The following is a 22,914-nucleotide window of genomic DNA, read 5'->3' on the forward strand; positions in this document are numbered from 1 at the left end:
AATATTAAAAGCTTTATTTCATAATCAGCATAGCAACAAAGTCTTTACAATCTAGGCACCACTAAACATGTATGGATAATCTTGTACAATTATTAACAGCAGAGGACATTAAACCACACCCATGATGTTAACAATGATTAAAACAAATTTCCACAAAGACAGACTCATATTTCAATTGTGATTCTTGATGAAAAGAGCATATAGTATCCAGGTGACTAAGTGGCATCATACACAACAAACCAACACTTAAAATATGTAAATTATCATTAACCAGTAAAATGTTCAAACTGTAACAAAAAACACTTGAAAGAGGATTCACTGCACAAGATGCAGCATGTTACAGCCAAATATCAATACAGCTATTTTCTTGCTTTCACAATAAAAACAGCACCCAAGGCTAATGCTGATGCAACCAAAACTATAATTTTGAGAACGCCAGTGCTTTCCTCAGCTTCTTGTCTAGCTTGCTTTTCCTGCAATTCGCTCAGTTGCTTCGTTTTCTCGTCCATTTCTTGTTCATGAGCTACCATTAGCTTTTTCTCTCTCTCCTTGTCAGCCTTCTCTTCTCTCATTTGTTTTCTAAGCATTTCCTCTAGTTTCTTCTTCAGTTCCTCCCTCTCTCTGCGCAGTGGCTCTTCTTTCTCTTTAAGGATTCGTTGTTTCTCCTCTTCTATTGCCCTCTCTGCCCTCTGGAACATTGCAGTGGTGTAATGACTTCCTCCGTTCTTCTTTATTATGTTTCTGATCTTGTTGAGTAGCTCCCTGACCTGAGAACGATCCTTGACCTCATTATTGAAGACTTGGTACTGGCCGTTACATTTGGCCACAAGTTCCTGCAGGTCTCTGCTGTTCGTCAATAACTCCTCAATAGTTTTCCCTTTGAGCAGGTCACCATGGGTAAAGAGAACCATGCTGTATTTTTCTGCATCCTCACCAAAAAGTTCATTTATCTTCTGAACTGTCTTCTTCTCTTCCTCTGTGTATCGGCCTATTTTGATAACGACCAGGAAGATGTGAGGTCCAGGAGAAGCATAAGAAATGCTCTGGGCAATATCTGTCCTCGTTTTCTTTTCATCAACGCTGGTGTCAAACAGACCTGGGGTGTCAATAACAGAAACCAATTGCCCATCCGCTACACCAAAAACCTTTTCACATTCTTCAGTCAAAGAGTTAAAAGAAAACTCTGATTTAAAGCAAAGTTTTCCCAGAATGCTGTTTCCTGTGGCACTCTTCCCAACTCCGGTCTTCCCCACCAACACAATCCTGAGTGCCTCATTATTGTGTATGGTCGGTTCTGATGGGATGAACAAAAACAAATTAAGTGCTTCAGGTATACCTTACAATGTGCAACTACAGCATGGGCAACTTTGACAGGGCAGTTGGGGGGATGGGCTCAAGATGGTCTGAAAAATCAATTGCACTTTTAGTTTGTACTTTACATACTTGTACCCTACATATTACAGTTTACACACAACATCTTTACGTGTCACACGATTTTTGAAACCTAATTTTGAAGGAGATATGAGGTATTTTGCATTTTGTGTGCAGTTTTGGAAATTGTGTGCAGTTTAGAAAAAAGGAGACAGTTCTGACAACACATTTAAACAGTTGTAAAAAATAAAATGTAACTCACGTTGGGTCTAAAAAAACATTTAAGACTATACGTTTTTTTTTAAATGTTAAAATGTTAAATTTAGTCTTTATAACAGGAGCCCCCACAGGGTTGTGATTGGCTAGCCCTGAATCATGTTAATATCATTAACTATCTAAGGAAAAAAACACGTAGCATCATGAGCATGAACATAAGCAATGTTGCACCTCCCAAAATCTAAACTCATTAAAATGCTATGGATTCAAGAAATATTCCATTTCTCCATTTAAGCTCATTCCCCTTTAAAACTGTTGAGATCAGTCAATTACTAGGACCTATAAAATGCTAACCACATATAAACATATATTTGGACACAAGTTACAATCGATATTATGCAAACAGTTGACTTACCATTTTTGGAGTATTTGCTGGCCATTGTTGGGTTATGTAGAGAAGTGCAGGTCTGCTGCTGAGCCGAAAAAGTAAATTCACGTTAGTCTGTAACAACACCTCCTACTAGAAAGACATCATCCAACAAACCACACCTATAAAACACTGCTGACATCAAAGTGCCTTTACACTGAGTCACTGTGTTCTGCTACAATGTTTCACAGATTAAATAAATGCTTTTACATCACAATGTTTTAGTCCAGTCCTACTGCATTTTCATCATTCCATGTCATAACTATAAACAGCTTACCCTGTTCACCTCTCCCATCATGGGAGGAATGCCACCAGTTCTTTTAAGTTGCCAAAAAATAAAATGTACATAAGTGTAGCCAGCCCTTTGAAGTGTAGTATTTAGTCTCTGTTCACAACATATGTGCTGCAAACTCAGTCAGCAGTTCAACAAATGCTGCTCTCAAAAATATGACATGGTGCGGCCGTATCACAGAGTCAAATAGAAGGCTCATGTATGTTGTTTTGGGAGTTATTATGTCACGTGTTGTCAAAAAACACTGAGTTGACAGCAAAGTCCCCTTTTCTTAGCCCAAAGTTAAGTTATACAGTAGTTTGCTATAACTTTACACATACAGTATATGTATTGTACATCTGTCAATCAACAGCAATCATCTAAATATCACAGATAGTAGTGTTGTACAAGTAAATCACCCATCCAGACAGAACCCACAGTTGAGTTTTATCCCCAGAAGTGGAGGATTTTGTACGCTGTATTGATTAACTATTTCTTTCCCTGCTACGTTTCACTCTTGTGCGTTATGATTTAGTTTAACCTTTCTGACTGACTGAAACGGTTCACACCCTTTGTGTCCCATTTCATTATTATACTCTAGCACAGCTTGAAAGTCCAGTCCTGCATTTTCATCACCCCTTCTGTTTACAGGAAAGCCTGTTCACCCCTCCCATCAGCATTTACAAAAAAATACACAACTTTGAATAAAGTGCACATATAGAGTGTAGCCATCCCTTTGAATTGTAGTCTGCCTCTGTTCACAACATGAATTTTACATGAGCATGTGTGCTGCAAACCCCGTCAGCAGTTTAACAGATGCTTCTTTGAAAACACAACTGAGTTTGACTGTCACCACCCCACACACAGACTCTCACACACACACACACACACACACGTTTCCATCACTTCAGGGGACATTGTTTTAAATTGAATGTATTCCCTAAGACCTAGACTAATCCTAACCTCTGCCTAACCCTGACCTTAAATCAAGTCTTGAAACTAGACTTTAATAATTCACTTTGTGGGGACTTGAATTTTGTCCCCAAAAAGTCAGCAGGTCCTCACAACAGTAGTAATACATGATTACAAACACCCACTGAGGTCAAGGTAATAAAACTGGAGAATGTGTTACGAATGGTACTCAGTGATTGACGAGCAATTATAGGGTATTATGATACTTGACCTTGTAAGTCATAAAATGCTTTAATGTGTTAAAATAATAATAATAATAATTATACATTGTATTCATATAACGCTTTTCAAAGTACTCAAAGACACTTTACAGTAAAACCATGTAGTACAATAAAAGCAGGTGAAGCAATAAAACAACACAAAACACTAAAATAAGCATATTACACAGATAAAAATGATAAACCCAGCAGCTAACAGTAGGTTAAGTGTGATGTTATTATAGGGTGAAAGGTATTCTAAAGAGATGGGTTTTGAGAAGTGATTTGAAAGTGTCCAGGTCAGTGCAGTCATGGATGTGTATGGCTAGAGAGTTCCAGAGGAAGGGGGCTGCAATGGTGAAAGCTCTGTCTCCCCAGGTATGGTGCTTGGTCCTAAATGGTGGGGAGAGGAGGTTTCTGTTGGAGGTTACGGAGGGGATTGTGGTGGTGGAGCAGGTCTGTTACGTGGGTAGGATCCTGGTTACGGAGGGCTTTGTGAGTAATGAGGAGGAATTTAAACTAGATGCATTGGGGAACAGGGAGCCAGTGGAGATTCTGGTGGAATTATGTATTCTTGTAAGTTTGGAAGACATCAAATTTCCCACTCTCAAATGTAAGCCCTAATATAATTTAAACAGGTGCAAAACAATGCTGGGGATATGAGAAATGTTCTGTTTTCCATTGACATCAAATGTATTGAACACATACCACTTCTTTGAAGATGCCAAAACATACTGTGCACTTCTGAGTTTGACATTTAGCAGGGCTTTAAAATAAACTAAGATACTGTACTGTTTCTTAAAGGGGTGATAGAATGCAAAACCGATTTTACCCTGTCATAGTTGAATAACGACAGTTCGGTGGGTAAATAGGACATACATAGAAGCTCAAAATCCCACTGACACCCCTTTACTATGAAAATCTCATATTTTGAAACTGCCGCTGAAAACGGGCAAATCTCAACAAAGCTGGAAGTTGACATCAACCTCCCAAAAACCGGAACCTTTGTCACAGCCATGGGTGTATTAAGAGAACGGTCACGCCCCAACATTTACATAGGCTACACAACTGACCTGAGATCAGGTAGTCTTCTGAATCTAGCTAGGTCACGCAGATCTCTGCTATTCCATTACAAAATTCACTTCTGAAACTGTTTTATGCTTGAAATCAACCATATAAAGCTCAAATATGGGCCGCTTTACGAAAATGGATGGCTAATTGCAAATTTTCTCCGACTGTGTGTCGGAGTTTAGTGCCGGTGTTGGTGCTGCCTGGGTTGCTACATCGCCGCCCTGACGCCAGTGTCAGCGAGCTTGTTATGCCCGCAATCTTTTACCGCGCCGCCCGCAGGTTCCAGTTAATCTTATAATGGGTATGTGTGTTGAGTTATTTAAACAAACAATCGGGAAATAAACGCCTCTTGTCCGCGAGTCTCATTGATAGAGCCGCGGTGAGATGGAGTCCATCAATGAGCGCGCTAGCCTCCTCCTAACTCTGACATTCACAAAAATACATTCAATTGAAATCCGAAATCGGACAAGTGTTAGCTAAGCTTTGTAAGACCTTGAGGAACCTGTAATATTCATGCCGTGACGAAATTCAAACTGTAAATATACTTTAGTTATCCGAAAGTGAGCAAGCTGCGGTATTTCCCCATTGTAATGAATGGGACATATAGCAAGCAGCGCTCGTCCTACAAAGCGCCACCGCGTTCATAAAAATGCCTTAAAATCAAAAACCGGACACAACGGTTAGCTTTATAAGACATTGGGGAATGATGTTATATAAAGTGGCGTGACGAAATTCAAACCGTAAATATATTATAGTTATGCGCGCAGCTGGCCGCGGAGCCCCGTGCAGTATCCACAAAGGGTTACTTTGCCCTGGGTATGGAGCCCCTTTCTCGTCAGACTGTGCGGAGCTCCTAAAGTCCGACACGTCTTACCAAATTTGCAATTAGCCATCAATTTTTGTAAAACGGCCCATATTTGAGCTTTATATAGTTGATTTCTCGCTTAAAAAAGTCTCAGAAGTGAATTTGGTAATGAAACATTGCAGTTTCTGGAATATGAGATTCTGTCGCTTCTGTAATGTATGTGTATTGGGGATTCGCTCAACCAATCAGCGCGCGTCTCTAATGTGTGCGTATGGCAAGTCGCTCAACCAATCAGCACGCAGCTCATCTAAATATTCATGACCATAACATATTTGGAAGAAAAGCTCTTGTTACAAATAGGGCCAAAACACCGGGATGCATAAGGGCCAGTAAAATATCAACCAGGCCATTTTCAGCCCAACTAATGTTACATACCCCATTAGGAGACCATAAGGAACAGTGTGAAATACCCTATATAATCATTCTATCACCCCTTTAAATAAACTTAAATTGCTGGAGCCTCATATTTACATTAACTGAAAGATAAAATTAATTTTATCATGGATCGAGGATTGTGGTTTTTTTCCCCATTACTAATATTTTAGTTAATTTACAACAGATTACCCCAAGTCAGGCATGATGCTGAAGGAAAGATTACAGTGACCAATAACTCTCTTAAAGCATGTTTGGCATGAGTGTATTGTATTTAGAAAGACTTGAATAATCAGAAGCTATCCATTAGATCCTTTATTGAACAATAAAATTTCATTCCAATCCCAACATCTGAATTAATACATTACACAATAACTTAACCATACTGTACCAACATCTTCTGAGACACTGCTGAACATTTAATGGCCATCTCACACAGTTATTAACACCCATAAACTAACTTATTATAAATTACACTACACACAAAAATAAGAAAGGGCTGTGAAGAGAACCGTTTGGTAAACCTGCTGCTGTTCAGCAAGTCAGAATTTCTACAGAAAATAACCATAATAGTTATTTCCCCCAAACATTTTTAAAAAAATTGAAGATAACTTTTATCAGGTAAAGTATTAAACAACTGTTCTCAGCTTCCAGTCTGGCATAATTTTCCTGCGCAACCCTATATATGGTTACACTCGTCTCCATTTCTCTGTCACGAACTGCAACTATCATTTTCATCCACTCAGCTGGTTTTCCTATTTGTAGCTCATACTCATACTTTTCCTCTATTTTCTTCTTTATTTCCTCTTCCTTTTTGCGCATTTGCTCTTCTTTCTCTTTAAGGATGCGTCGTTTCTCCTCTCCTATCTTCCTCTCTGCCTCCTGGAACATTTCAGTGGTGTAATGGCTTCCTCCGTTCTTCTCTGTTATGTTTCTGATCTTGTCGAGCAGCTCCCTGACCTGAGAATGATCATTCATCTCATTATTAAAGACGTGGTACTGGCCGTTACATTTGTCCACAAGTTCCTGCAGCTCTTCGCTGTCCTTCAAGAACTTCTCAATAGGTTTCCCTTTGAGCTGGTCACCATGGGTAAAGAGAACCATGCTGTATTTGTCTGCTTCCTCTCCGAAGATTTCCTGAATCTTCTGCACCGTCTTCTTTTCTTCCTCTGTGAATCTGTCCAGTTTGATGACGACCAGGAAGATGTGAGGTCCAGGAGAAGCATAAGCAACGCTCTGGGTAATATCTTTAATGGTTTTCTTTTCATCAATTCTCGTGTCAAACACACCTGGAGTGTCAATAACAGCAATCTTTAGTCCATCCACTTTAGAATTGGCCTTAGCACAGTGTTTAGTCAAAGATTTAGGAGAGAAATCGGTTTTAAAATACTGTTCTCCCAGAATGGTGTTTCCTGTGGCGCTCTTCCCAGCTCCGGTCTTCCCCACCAACACAATCCTGATCTCCTCATTATTATATATGGTCTGTTCTGATGGTGGAAAAACAAATTGCAAAACATTTTAATACGTTTTTCATATTGCAATTTTAAGGAATAAGTAGGCAGGATGGGCAGGTGGATGGGTCAAACAAACAGTACTTCATATTCCGGAAAAAAATAAAATAACTTATTTTTTTTACTTGACAAACGTCACGTTCAGCGCCAGCGTAACCTTCAGCAAGTGAAGTAACATCTGATTTTTAACCCAAACCATTATCTTCTTCTAAACTTAAAGCGCCCATATTATGGTCATTTTCAGGTTCATAACTGTATTTTAAGGTTGTACCAGAATAGGTTTACATGGTTTAATTTTCAAAAAACACCATATTGTTGTTGTACTGCACAGCTCTCTCTCACTGCTGCAGATCCTCTTTTCACCTGGTTTCTGTTTTAGCTACAGAGTGAGACCTCTTATCTTCTTCTTCTTCTGTACTATCTTTGATTGCACTCGCACATGCTCAGTAGCTCAGATGTAGAGCATGTCAGCTAGCTAACTCTAGAGACAGTAAAAGAAAGCCTGTTTCTCCAACTTTGGTCAGTTACAAGGCAGGATCAGCTGGGAGACTTCTAAATGAGGGCGCACATGTAAGTAGTTCTTTTGTAGATTATGGTGAACTTGTGTGTGTTGTAGCAGTGCTTTGCTATTGAGAACGATAACGCTACGAGCTAACGGTTGTGGTTAGCCAGCTCATTTCGGATTGTGACTACACAGTCCGAGCCGATTTTGCTCACAGCTCACCAGGAGACTGAAGGCAGGACACATTCAGAAACCGTATCTCACTCAAAACAGCATGGATGGATTTTTTTCAAAGTTTGTATGTGTGTGGAAGCACCAGAGACACAAAAGAACACCCCAAATCCCAGAAAAAGTGATTTTTTCATAATATGGGCACTTTAACTAAGTAGTTTTTATTGCCTAAAAATAACCAAGCTGCAACTAGTTCCCATTAAAGACGTGTTTAAAATCGTGATCTTTACGTTCAAAACCCTAACCCTAGCCTGAGCGACGTTCTCGGGTTTAGATATGAGGTCGTATTTCCACCATCGCTAGGGGCGCAAATTTATGAAACACTCCTGCGGGTTGTTTTTTGATGGTAGGATCATACAACCCATATCTTCATATGGTTTGGAGGACTTGTACAGCAACGTGACATCCTGACTTCGCGTAAATATGCACGCCGACTTTCTTAAGCCAAGTGGCGTGTTATCTGTACGCATTTTGAGCTATCCGCATGTATGTCTACGCTGTATACTTGTTATTACTTACTCGTTGTTACTTGTTATCGCGAGAAGAACGTGTTATCACAAAAAGAAAGCTACGGTTGAGTTTAGGAAACCTGACACACAGGTACATTCACACGCAATCACAAGGTAATGGAAGTCGATGGAAGTCAAACGGCGTTGATAAACACGCTAAAAAGCGAGTATGCGTCTTGATAACACGGTAATAATGGCATACGAATTGGCATGTCATACATACACTACTACATGAGATCAGTCTGTGTGCAGCCAGAGTGAGTCAGAGAAATGTTCGGGATTTAAGAAACATTCTCTTCATCTAAGAACTGTTGAAGTTGGTTCATTACTTTAAGCTATGACATGCAATACATCTTTAAATAAATATTGAGATACATGCTGCAACATTATGAATACAGTTGACTTACCATTTTCGGCATATTTGCAGACCATATTTGGGTTATGAAGAGAAGAGCAGGTCTGCTGCTGAGCTGAAGAATTGAAGTAAAGTCAGTTTTTCTGCAACAACACTTCCTGATATGAAGACATTAAATTATCTATAAAACAATGGTGCTGTTAGAGTGAAATGAAAACTGTGTCTTGCAATTTTGCAACAGTGGGATGTTTCACAGGTTAGATTTGAATATATGTTTTTAATGTTTTATGTATTTACTGTAATTCTATTAAAGTAAGGAATCTCTGTCTGTGGGTATGTCCATCAGCCATCTGTCATTCGAATATCTGGAACCGTTCATCCGATCTACTTCTCATTAAATAGGTGAAGTGCTGGGTACCCAGCACAGTGAATTTGGGTCAATTCGTAAACAGGATACGTTCATTATTAATATTCTGTGAATAAAACAAAACTGAACCGACCTGCATGGGCAAAAGAAGAAGAAGAAGATTTATTTATTTATATTAGGACAATGCACATTAATCAACATTTCTGTAAATGCGCGCCAGTGTTAGCCAGACGGCTAATTTTCAACTGCAGTCCTAGTTGCATGCATGTTTTTATGGTGGGAAGAAACCGGAGCGCCCGGAGGAAACCAACGCAAGCACGGGGAGAACATGCAAACTCCACACAAAAAGGCTTGGGACGACCTGGGTTCAAACCCATAACCTTCTTGCTGTGAGGCAGAAGTGCTAACCACTGAGCCACTGTGCTGCCTCATATGCACAAACATGTCACATGCAGCACTCTGTTCTACAGAAGTAAACATGGAGACGCCTGAATTCAGCCACAAGCCATCTGCAGCGGGCTACTCATGACTTCTCAACTCCGGTCTTCCCCACCATCACAATCCTGAGCTCCTTATTATTGTATTTGGTCAATTCTGATGGGACAGCTTAGCACTTTACATATGCATATGATTGTGCAACTTCAACATGGGAAACTTTGACAGTTGGTATTTGAAATTTAGCGTTTACCTTATCTAGTTATCACATGTTGGGTCTTCAAAAACATTTAAGACTGTAAGCTGCTTAGAAAGCCTAAATAGCAGTGGCCAGGTTAGCTCCGTTGGTAGAGCAGGCGAACATATATAGAGGTGTATGCCCTCGACCAGAAGGTCCAGGGTTGGAGTCCAACCTGGATGATTTCCTGCATGTCTTCCTCCTCTCTCCCCTTTCATATCTAGCTGTTCTTTCTGTTAAAGGCTGACATGCCCAAAACAAGTATTTACAAAAATCCTAAATAACAGGAGTACCTCTTTGTATAATACAGAGTAAATCAGATGGGGATTTGAGAAACATTCTGTTCAACTAGGAACAGTTAAGGTTGGATCATTACTTTGAGTTATGACATGTAATCCATCTATAAATATATATATTTATAAATATTAACAATTACTGCTGCCCTGAGATCTCCCCGCTTTACAACAAACAAATATGGGCGTAATGAGCAGCTTGCACAATTGACCTATACGGATGTTTTATGGGTTGAGGACGTTGTGGTTGGTGATGATAGCTGAAAAGTTGAATGTCTCTTATCTAAACTGCTAAAATCAGGTAAAAAGTGAAAACTATTTTGTTTAACAGATAATAGTAAGATATATCTGATGAAATCTTACCTGAAATCAGTTAGACAAAAATTACGAAAAAATATAAGTTTTGGCGAGACTAGATTAATTGAAATGTTCAATATATTCTGACAGGACATGTGACACAAGAATAAAGCTAAATTAAAAAAAGAGCGGACAAATTTCAGCGAAAAATATTTTTGACAAAAAGTTTACTTAAATGTAAACTATGTAACTAAATAATTTTGAATTGTTGATTTTGGTATTGGCAGTGGTAGAACAAGTACTCAAACTATGTTTTTATAAACTATTAATAGTGCACAGTACAAACATTATGCACTATTAATAAAAGATGGGTCCTGAAAGAGTCATTATCAGCACAATTTACTTGAATCAACTTACATCTATTAAAAAGGTACAGCTTTCAACTCTAATATAATGCTGGATATTGTAATGAATTATATATGTGTATACCGAATATGTATATGTGCTTTTCTTTTAGAGCCTCTATAAGGTGGAACACTCCTACCAAATGAAACAAGAATCTGCGGCCTTACCATAACTTCACACAAAGTCTCAAGGCCTGGCTCTTGCATGGTCAGACTTGTGAACATTTTTTTATATTATTGTTGTTATTACTACTGATGAACTGCTGCTAACATGTTTGATGTGTTGATATCTTGCCAGGTATCAAATTTAGCTCGCCCTGCATTTCTTGGGTATGTATTTATAATTAATTTGTATTTAAAATATTTTACCATCTTATCAATCTGTGCTATGTTAACGCATACCTAGAGTGATGTAGCCTAGTTCATATTTTCATTATTGCTGTTAGATGGCTCGGCTCTGTGCTGCTTGGCTGTGTTCTGATGCTTTCATGGCTTCTTATACTGAATGGGGATACTGTTGATGTGTAACTGTGCTAATGTCTTGCTGCTTCCTGTCGGCTCTGCATGGATAACTGAGAGAGCTTATTTGTTGCTCTTGCTGTCTGTGTGGTGTCTTGTTGACTTCTGTCTGTATAGTTTAACCTGAACTGATGTCTTGCTGTTTCCTGCTGCTCTGGTCTAAAATCATCTGGCCAAAGGACTACAGTTGGAAATTAGCGCCTGGCTAAAACTGGCACATTTACAGAAATGTTGATTAATGTGTGTTGTCCTTAATAAATAAAGAATCAGAATCAGAATATTGCATCATATTGTAATCATGATATTTGGTGAGTAGAATCTTAATCTGCATTATTGTGAGTTTAAATTACTAACTCAAGACTAACTTAAGGTCATAAATTAGGCTTTGTTTGTCTTATTTTAGATGAAAAGTGTAGACTTAAAGAGATACATATACATTTCCCAGAGTCACCTGTGTCATAGCCTACAGTTAGATATTAACTTACCATATCTGCTGAATAGGCTGAATAGGATGAGTAGGCTGAATGGGCTTCCCATGTTTGGATTGTAGAGAGCAGATGTGCTGCTTTAGTGTCAGAACAGAAAGAAGGCTGAGAGTCTGTTAGTAACAATGCTTCTTATCTGAAAACTTCATACAGCAAACCACACCCATAAAACACAAGGTGTTTATGTGCTTAGTTCACAGGCTGCTTTAAACATTGATCATAAATTGACAGCAAAGTTTGTCATTTAGCCCCTTTTCCTAGTAGCCACATTTAATTAACAATATACAGTTAGTTAGTTAGCAGTTGATTATTTTTCAAATAATGTGCTGCAAACCCAGTCAGTAGTTCAATAGATGCTAGTTTTTAAACACGACTGAGATTGATTCTCACCACTTTCAAAGCATCGTTTTCAGCAGCAGCAGGACAACGTTTTCAAAGAAAAAGCTGTAAAAAGCCACTGTTCACTATCTATTCAGCAGCAAAGCCGACACACACAGTTATAGATTACCTGGTGAACATAGTGGAACATTTATACAGAGAGTTTCATGTAGTTTTAATGATTTATGTAGAAATGTCATTCTTTGTGCAAACAGTCTGTTTCAGTCTTGCCTTTGACCTACATATATAATTTCCTAAATGCCAAATGCATGTTTTGCAAAAGATCAGTGTTGTCAGATATTATATTTGAGTTTAAATTTGTGATCATAGTTGATTTCAAACCTTAAATTACAGCACCCCCATGTGGCTGATACACAGGTGAAAGAAGACAGTCTTGCGTCTACTAATTTAATTTTTCTCAAGAGTATCATATTATAATTTGATTATTATTACTGATGCACCTGTGTGAGTAAATATACTCAGTTACATCTTGCCACTGCTAATAAATGTAAAAGAAAAAATGTAAGATTATTTTTTGGGCATTTTAGGCCTTTTAGACAGCTAAAAACATGAAAGGGGAGAGTGTGTGTGTGTGTGGGGGGTGATGACATGCAGCAAAGGGCCAAAGTCGAACCCTGACCTTAAACAAGTTTTAACACTAGATTTTAATAATTTATTTTGTCAGGACTTGAATTTGTCCCCAAAAGGTCAGCAAGTCCACACATGAGACTGTGTTTTTCATAATATCAATGTATTGTAATGTACAATGCATATCAAAGAAACCATTCAATGAGTTTGACCTTAGAAGGATTTGTTGTTTCTCCTCTCCTATCTTCCTCTCTGCATCCTGGAACATTTCACTGGTGTAATGACTTCCTCCGTTCTTCTCTGTTATGTTTCTGATCTTGTCGAGCAGCTCCCTGACCTGAGAACGGTCCTTCAGGTCATTATTAAAGACGTGGTACTGGCCGTTACATTTGGTCACAAGTTCCTGCAGCTCTTGCTCGTCCTTCAAGAACTCCTCAATAGGTTTCCCTTTGGCCGGTCCCCATGGGTCAAGAGAACCATGCTGTAGTTGTCTGCTTCCTCTCCAAAGATTTCCTGAATCTTCTGCACATCTTCTTTTCTTCCTCTGTCAATCTGCCCAGTCTGATGACGACCAGGAAGATGTGAGGTCCAGGAGAAGCAAAAAAGAATGCTCCGGGTAATATCTTCAGTTGTTTCCTTTTCATCAAATGGGTGGTGTCGAACAGACCCGGGTGTCAATTATAGCAACCTTTTGTGTATCCACTTCACCAATGGCCTTAGCACAGTGTTCAGTCAAAAATTCCGGGAGAACTCGGATTTAAAATATTCTTCTCTTAGAATAGCGTTTTTTCCTCTGTGTGTGCTGCTTTCCTGTGGCGCGCGCTTCCCAGCTCCGGTCTTCCCCACCAGTGGGCAGTTGAAGTTTAGTTTTACCTTATCTAGTTGACTTTATATAGGGCCTTAAACAGAGGCTAAGAGGCCCAACAACAGAAGCACCTCTTTATATAATGAAGAGTGAATCACAAAAATGCTGAGAATTTCAGAAAGGTTTTTCAATTCAAGCACTTTCCCCTTTAAAACAGTTGGGATTCTGATGGGTAGCGGGAGAAAATGGTAGTGATGTTACCCATGAACCCCCTGCTTCGAGGCATGTATCGAAAACATGAACCAATTTGGAATGAAGCTTTGTATCGGAGCTTGATTCGTTAGGAGATAATCACGTGACCAGTGACGTCCGAAGCTTCGTTTCCACACACCCACGTCACTGCTTCGAAGTTGAATTCAAAAGCAGCGACACGGGGCTGGGTTGTTGCAGTAGGAGAGTCAACAGAGTCAGGAGAGTTAGTGAATAGAGAGATTATTATAGCAGTAGAAAGTGTATAGCCAGTAGAAAGTTCATAGCGGTAGCCTAGTTTATATTGAGTAGAGAGTTTATAAAAGAGAGTTTAGAGGCCTTCTGCACTGCCTATCTCACCTATTTGGCTGAGGAGACAATGTTGCTCTAGGCTACGTAGCCTACTCAATACAATCACAGAAATGTGTGTGCAATGTGTTCTTCATTCATTTCCCTCCCAAATCAATGTATTTGTTTACAAAACCTAGACAGTTCACAACCAAAATCCTAACTTTATAGTTTGATTATTTTTTGGCGGAGACAGCAATTACATTTATATTTATGCAAGGTCCCACATAGGCTTAGTTATTTATGTCATTATTTATTTATCCATGAATTCATACTCAAAATGTATTAATCTTCAACTCTAAAGTATAGTTTATAGCGTGATGAGAGACAAGCCCTCAGAGAGAAATACATTTTTTTTTTTACGTTTATTCATTCAGATCCATTTGCGATCTATTCCATTCTAAATAAACAAACAGCGCGTTTACATGCTTCGCGCTCCTATTGCATTATTCATTAAAGTCATTTTAAACAGATTTCTGCAGTTCAAACAACTCTATGAGTCTATGAGTATGAGAACATCAGTTATAACGGCCCCGTATTAAAAAGTAGCCGGGTTGAAATCGGGCTCATAATTACAATTAATGTGTCGGGCCAGGCCGGGCTCCGGACACAACGTGCACAGGCTCGGGCTTACTCTAAAGACATTCATGGCTAATAACTGTGAAACAGTTTATGACACAATGCTATCCCTAACTTCACCACCAGATGTCCTCATAGAGTTCTGAAGCTTCGAGTAGTGAAACTTTTTTGATACAATTGGATTGAAAGCTTCACTGCTTCAGAAAGCTTCAGTTCACCATCACTAGAAAATGGACCCAAACGCAAGGAGGCAGGCAGGCAGGAGAAGGTTTGAACTTCAGGCTATAATCCAACAAAAACAGCAGTACAACGACTGGAAAACTCACAAAGTAACACAGGGAGAACTCAAAAGTAACAGCAGCAGGCGATGACATGAACAAACTGGTGAGCAAAACACAGGCAGGACCAAACTGACACAAGAGGATACAAAAACAATCTGACAAGGCACAGAGGGAAACACAGAGGCTAAATAAACTAGGAAACAGCTAACCAGGAACAGGTGAGACAACAGGTGAAACACATCAAGGGGAGACAGGGTAATCAACAAAGGCGGGAAAACACAGGAAGTAACTGGACAAGACAAGACGGAAAACCAGGACTATCAAAATAAAACAGGAAACAGGAATACACAATTCAAACAGGGAACAGAAACATACACCACAAAACACACAGTCCACAGAACAGAAAAACACAGAATAAATATACAAAACAGAAAACCACAAAGAAAACAAACAAAACCCCAACAGGGATTGGTTCATGCTATGACATGCAATCCATCTATAAATGTTTATTTAGATACAAGTTACAACCAACATTATGAATACAGTTCATCAATTTACCCTTTTGGCATATTTGCTGGCCATTGTTGGGTTAGAAGAGAAGATCAGTTTGGTTGCTGAGCTGAAGAAGTAAAGTCAGTCTGTCTGCAAAGAAACTTCATTATATAAAGACTTCATGCATAAAACACGCCTATAAAACACTGCTGACAACAAAGAGCATCAAACACTGTGTCTTGATGTCAGACGCGTAACTATCGGTAAGCAGGGTGTGCGGTGTTCGCTTACGGGCCCGGACCAATCAGGGGCCCAGATCACTGGGAGACATTGATTGACAGCCGGGCCCCCCTATCGCATTTTATTACTCGCGACAATCCCAGCAGTCCACGTGCAGCCACTGACCAAGCGGGAGTAAGAACGGGTCAAATTAATTTCCTTGTTTCTGTTATAAAGACGAAGGCGTGTGTGTGACTCCGAACATCTTACATTTACCAACAAAACGCAGGTACAGCGAAAGTCCGTCAAAACATTTTAGACCGTCCTGCCAACTTGTAGACATTTTAACATTAATGTACTGTAACGATTTCTCACTCTAAAATCGCTGAAAGCGCTGCTGTTTCCTGTTGGCTCTCTGTACCCGGGCGGGGCTGCTCTGCTTGTTCCCCCTTTTGACTGGCGCGCACACACACACAAACACACACACACACACACACACACACATCACACACAGTGGATACATGATAAATTAAATTGAGGACAGCTACGCTCGTTATTGTAAGTGCAATGATAAGTTAAAGTCCAATAAGTCCTTTAAATATGTGTCCCAAAATGTGTGTCCCAGTCCAGGAGTGTGTGTGTGTGTGTGTGTTCGTGTGTGTGTTTGTGTGTGTGTGTGTGTGTGTGTGTGTGTGTGTGTGTGTGTGTGTGGGTGTGTGTGGCCAGGATAGGAAATGAACTAACAATGTAAAGATCAACAAGCCACTGACAGTGACATATATGTTCATATTTGATTCATTCAATAAATTATTATTTTTTGTCTTAAATCCACCAGCCATTTTCATATTATACCAACATTTGCAGCATCCTGAGCCTTTTTGGTAAGGTTCCTAGGAAATCTCAGCCCAGAGTAATTCATTAATAATAATAATTATTATTGTCGACAAAACAAGTTTCCTTTTATTTTTAAAGAACTATACAAAAGACATTGCAACTTTTATCACAATTTATACAAACAAAAACTTGTCAATCTGGTTATACAAGTATACGTGTAAAATGCTAATGCTGGGAGGCTTCATTAAAGAAAACAGTAAGTCAGTAAGGGACATTTTAAAATATAATGAAATAAGTAAAGAAAAAATCAAAGCTGCAATGAAAGAAAAACGTACCAAGTAGAAATATAGTCTCAATGTCTTGTGATATGATGGCATCACATTTTATTAATGGCTGATGTTTAAATACTACAATAGAATATTGTAAAAATAGTTTTTACATACAAAATCCAAAATGGCAATGTGGAAGAATAAATGGAATAGAAATGTGAATTTTTGTATTCCGGTCTACTTTGGTTTAATGAAATATATACTTAAACATTTCACCTTAAAAATAAAACTATACCTCAATGTGAGATTTAATAATCTGATTGTGTTATTGAGAGTTTAAATTAGCAATGACTTCATAATTTTTGGAATAGATTTTAAAGTAAAAGCCTACTTATTTTAGTTTTTGGACATATTCTGTCCTTTAATTAATTTCTCTCCAGCTGTATCATTCAGACTTTACAGTTCTTCCAGGCCAGTGGAGGAGGCTACTGTACAAAGTTTGTTTCTCAAAGGAGTGCAGCTCGGTGGCATCCATTTACAGTTATTATTTCACAGTTACATAAAATGAAATGAAATAAAATGAATGAAAGAAGTTTGTGTGTAAAAATCTGTTTTCTTTTTATGCTTCTACCTGGTTCTGTGTCACATTAAATGGAAGGAGACCTTCATAACTGTATTTAGTATCTTTAACCTCTGACTGATGTCAGTAAAGCATTACTCCTTTATTATCAGATTTATTTGATGATCACCATAGAAACATGCTCTTTACAAGCGGTGGCACTTCTAAACATGTATCACTCATCTTGTACAATTTTTAACCCGTGAAATTTACTTGTGTTTATTTGACATTGAAGCACTACATACGGAAATCAAAAAGGGGCTGTGAAGAGAACAGTTTGGTAAAGCTGCTGCTTTTCAGCAAGTCATAATTTCACCTGCAAACCAGCAAATTTCTTATTTTACCCAAAGAAGAAATTCCAGATAGCTTTTACACGCTTTAATTATTGGATTACTGTTCTCAGCTTCCCGTCTGGCCCGATTTTCCTGCTCTTCTCTATATTTTTCCTCTGCTCCTCCATATCTCTCACACGAGCTGCAAGTAACACTTTCATCCTCTCTCTGTCAGCCTCTGCTTCCTTTATTAGTTGCTCATACTTTTCCTCTAGTTTCTTCTTCATTCCTCTTCCTTTTTGCGCATTTGCTCTTCTTTCTCTTTAAGGATTCGTTGTTTCTCCTCTTCTATCTTCCTCTCTGCCTCCTGGAACATTTCAGTGGTGTAATGACTTCCTCCATTCTTCTGTGTTATATATCTGATCTTGTCGAGCAGCTCCCTGACCTGAGAACGATCATTGATCTCATTATTAAAGACGTGGTACTGGCCGTTACATTTGGCCACAAGTTCCTGCAGCTCTTCGCTGTCCTTCAAGAACTCCTCAATAGGTTTCCCTTTGAGCAGGTCACCATGGGTAAAGAGAACCATGCTGTATTTGTCTGCTTCCTCTCCAAAGATTTCCTGAATCTTCTGCACCGTCTTCTTTTCTTCCTCTGTGAATCTGCCCAGTTTGATGACGACCAGGAAGATGTGAGGTCCAGGAGAAGCATAAGCAACGCTCTGGGCAATATCTTTACTGGTTTTATTATAATCAATCCTTTGTGCGAACAGACCCGGGTGTCAATAACAGCAACCTTTTGTCCATCCACTTCACCTATGGCCTTTGCACAGTCTACCGTCAAAGATTTAGGGGAGAACTCTGATTTAAAGTACTGTTTTCCCAGAATGGTGTTTCCTGTGGCTCTTCCCAACTCCGGTCTTCCCCACCATCACAATCCTGATCACCTCATTATTGTATCTGGTCGGTTCTGATGGTACAAATTTCAAAACGTTTTGAGATTCAACAGATTATACAACTTCAACATGGGCAACTCTTACAGTGGACAGTGGAAGTTTATTTTTTACCTGATGCAGTCAACTACTTAGAGCCTTGAAAAACTTTTAAGACTGTAAGTTGCCTAGGTAGACTATGTAACAGAAGCACCTACTTTCATAATGTAGACGAGACTGTCCTCAAGAAACACGCCCTGAGGCCATTTGTTAGCTGCAGTTATGACCCATATTTACATTTCTAGTGACCGAAATTATGTGAGGAGCAAAGAAGAAAATAACGGAATAAATATGGGAGCGTCAATTTGGGTTTTTAAGATGATTTTTGGGGCATTTTTAGGCTTAAGACAGGACAGTGGAGAGAGGCAAAACGAAATCAAGCTAAGGGCTGCAGCAAGGACTGACCCTCTGTACATGGGGCGAACACTTAACCAGGAGAGCTACCAGGCAATTTTAAAGAATAAAGGCCATAGATTGAACATGTTATCGCAAGAAAAAGCTACGTTTATGTTTAGGAAACGCATGGGACACAATGGGAACATGACCCCGGGACACGATCCCCGTTCTCAGTGGCTGTTTTGGTATGGGCGAACCAGGCATTCGCCCGGGGCAGCATTTTTCATGTCACATGGGGCGTCCACGAGAACTTAAAAAATAAATAAATAAAAAATCGTCTGCGCCCGCGAAGTGTTTTTCAGTTTTCTATCATTTCACTGTGTGGAATAATTGGCAGATCAGCGCCCCAGCAGCTGCAGGCGCCCTACTTGCTGAGAGAGGTCAACACCCCCTACTTTCACAATGAAATGGACTAGTCCGTAACAGTGAGCCGCTTGTCAGTACACCGCGCACGCAAAGTTAAACACAAAGTGAACGGAGAACTAAGAAGTACACCGAGAGCCGGGCAAGACGAGTCTAAACCTTTCTTTATGTCAATGGTGCCAAAATCGAAAATGAAACAAAGTTACCCAGCGGCTCAAATATAAGAAAAAGCGAAAGACATGTTTTCGGCAGTAGCAGGACCTTCATCAGCTCCCGTGGCCCATGATAGTGGTGTCAGTCCGGCAGCAGTGGCATGTGCACAGTGAGGAGGAGACTCAGGAGGAGATGGACAGAGATGAGGGAGGGAGGGATACAACCTGCGGTAAGCAGGTTGTATCCTCAAGTGTTTTAAAACTGTATCCTCAAGTGTTTTAAACTCCCTTAAAACACTTTGGCCCTTTGATAAAACTCAGTGGACAAGCTGTTGATGATAACACTACAACAATAAAAAGTAGCCATGCTTTACTGTATGATTGCATTAGTAGCATAAACGTTGCACATCATGCAAACTTTCTTAACGAAATTGTAGCTTTTGTATCTGCATTGACAGACAAAAACTCATGATAGACCTCTTCAAATTGAAGCACAGGGCCTCTTGAAATGATATATAGAGCTTGTTTTATGATTCATTAGGAGTATACAGTTTTAGTGTATTAATAAATGGTTGTTGAAGTATTTAATGTTTCAACTCTCACTGATTCTTGCTTACTCATTACATGGCGTTAGTAGTTTTAGGAGTAGGAGTTGGTATACATATTCAGGGGGCGAGAGCGCGGGTACAGCTTTATCAATACTAGTTAAACAGTTGTACAGTTTTATTCCCAACTTGTATATATTTTAAATTATTAATAAATAAGTTGATAAACACAATAAACAGCGAGTATGCGTCTTGATAACACGCCAATGGCAAATGAATTGGCGTGTCATACATACGCCATTTCATGAGATCAGTCTGTGTACAGCCAGAGTGAGAAATGTTCAGGATTTAAGAAACATTCTCTTCAAGTACGAACGTTGAAGTTAGTTCATTACTTTGAGCTATGACATGCAATACATCTTTAAATAAATATTGAGATACATGCTGCAACATTATGAATACAGTGGACTTACCATTTTCGGCATATTTGCAGTCCATATTTGGGTTCTGGAGAGAAGAGCAGGTCTGCTGCTGAGCTGAAGAATTGAAGTAAAGTCAGTTTTTCTGCAACAACACTTCCTGATATGAAGACATTAAATCATCTATAAAACAATGGTGCTGTTAGAGTGAATTGAAAACTGTGTCTTTTAATTTTGCTACAGTGGGATGTTTCACAGGTTAGATTTGAATATATATTTTTAATGATTTTATGTATTTACTGTAATTCTATCAAAGCAAGGAATCTCTGTCTGTGGGTATGTCCATCGGCCATCTGTCATTCAAATATCTGGAACCGTTCATCCGATCTACTTCTCATTACATAGGTGAAGTTCTTGGTACCCAGTGCAGTGAATTTGGGTCAATTCGTAAACAGGATACATTCATTATTAATATTCTGTGAATAAAACAAAACTGAACCGACCTGAATGGGCAAAACATGTCACATGCAGCACTCTGTTCTACAGAAGTAAACATGGAGACGCGCGATTCAGCCACAAGCCATCTGCAGCGGGCTACTCATGACTATTTGGAAATGTATACCTCTTCTCAACTCCGGTCTTCCCCACCATCACAATCCTGAGCTCCTTATTATTATATTTGGTCAATTCTGATGGGATAACTTAGCACTTTTCATATACATATGATTGTGCAACTTCAACATGGGCACGCGTTATATGGGTTGAGGATGTTGTGTTTGGTGATGATAGTTGAAAAGTTGAATGTCTCTTATTTAAACTACTAAAGTCAGTTGAATTGGTAAAAAAGTGAAAATAGTTTTGTTGGTAGGCACCTTTCTAACAGATAATAGTAAAATATTAGTTTTGGCGAGATTAGATTAATTGAAATGTTCAATATATTCTGACAGGACATGTGACACAAGAATAAAGCTAAATTAAAAAAGAGCAGACAAAATTCAGCAAAAGACATTTTTGACTAAAAGTTTACATAAATGTAAACTATGTAACTAAACAATTTTGAATTGTTGATGTTGGTAATGGCCGTGGTAGAACAAGTACTCAAAAAAATCTTAAGTAAAACTATTAATAGTACACAGTACAAACACTATGCACTATTAATGAAAGAGGAGTCCTGAAAGAGTCATTATCAGCACAATGTAACTTAAATGACTAAATGAACTTACATCTATTAAAAGGTAGAGCTTTCAACTTCGAACACGACAATATAAATCAACACGACTTATATTGCATCATATTGTAATCATGATATTTGGTGAGTAAAATCTGAATCTGCATTATAGTGAGTTTAAATTACTAACTCAAGACTAACTTAAGTTTATAAATTAGGCTTTGATTGGCTCATTTTAGATGAAAAGAGTAGACTGCAAAAGAGATACATATATACGCCCCAATGTCACCTGTGTCATCAGTAGATGATTATAAATAGATTATTAGAAATTATAAATAGTCTACAGTTAGATATTAACTTACCATATTTGCTGAATAGGCTGAATAGAATGAGTAGGCTGAATGGGCTTCCCATGTTTGGATTGTAGAGAGCAGATGCAGATGTGCTGCTTTAGAGTCAGTACAGAAAGAAGGCTGAGAGTCTGTTTAGGACAATGCTTCTTATATGAAAACTTCATACAGCAAACCACACCCATAAAATCCCAAAACATGAGGTGTTTATGTGCTTAGTTCACAGGCTGCTTTATACATTCATCATACATTGAATAAAGCAAAGTTTGTCATTTAGCCCCTTTTCCTAGCCCAAATGTATAGTATACTATAATTTTACTTATGTAATATATGAATTTTAAACACGTTATTCAAAACAGTGTACATGTCACTTACAGTAGGTCTACACAGTCTACACACAACACACAACATGAGACACTGTTTTCAGGAACAGAAAAATACAAATTCAAGTGTCACATTTAATTAACAATATACAGTTAGTTAGTACATTCAGCAGTCAGCTGCTGCTTTATCATTTTAATCCAGCACAGTTTGGATATGTACTACTGCATTTTCATTGTTCCTTGTTTTTCTGTGCTGTAATAGTAAGACGATGATCTAGTTAGAACTTGCAGTTGATTCTTTTCCCAGAACCAGAGGAATTTGCAAACTGTGTTTCAGCTGAACCAGTTTGTTCACTTCACTACTTC

At 38.8% G+C, this 22,914-nt stretch overlaps 1 protein-coding gene and 1 pseudogene across 1 annotated transcript; both read right to left on the minus strand.

Moving 5' to 3' along the window:
- LOC120568546 (reticulocyte-binding protein 2 homolog a-like) lies at positions 1 to 22,336 on the minus strand. The gene is made up of 6 exons (XM_039816131.1): positions 22,312 to 22,336; positions 11,909 to 11,982; positions 8,923 to 8,985; positions 6,339 to 7,249; positions 2,003 to 2,060; positions 1 to 1,294 (listed from the first exon to the last, which is right to left on the minus strand). The coding sequence occupies exons 2-6, from the start codon at positions 11,958 to 11,960 to the stop codon at positions 360 to 362; spliced, it is 2,019 nt and encodes a 672-aa protein (XP_039672065.1). The 5' UTR covers positions 11,961 to 11,982; positions 22,312 to 22,336; the 3' UTR covers positions 1 to 359.
- The window catches only part of LOC120567972, a 44,279-nt pseudogene continuing 38,360 nt past the window's right edge, over positions 16,996 to 22,914 (minus strand).

The sequence above is a fragment of the Perca fluviatilis genome, chromosome 11, assembly GCF_010015445.1.
Source record: "Perca fluviatilis chromosome 11, GENO_Pfluv_1.0, whole genome shotgun sequence".
Lineage (NCBI taxonomy): Eukaryota > Metazoa > Chordata > Actinopteri > Perciformes > Percidae > Perca > Perca fluviatilis.

Coding starts and splice junctions, on each gene's coding strand:
- LOC120568546 (XM_039816131.1), bottom strand. CDS start 11,960: ATGGGAAGCCCATTCAGCCTACTCATCCTATTCAGCCTATTCAGCAGA. Junction 8,986..11,908: donor CAGCCTATTCAGCAGATATG/GTAAGTTAATAT, acceptor TCAATTCTTCAG/CTCAGCAGCAGACCTGCTCT. Junction 1,295..2,002: donor CAGCAAATACTCCAAAAATG/GTAAGTCAACTG, acceptor TCATCCCATCAG/AACCGACCATACACAATAAT.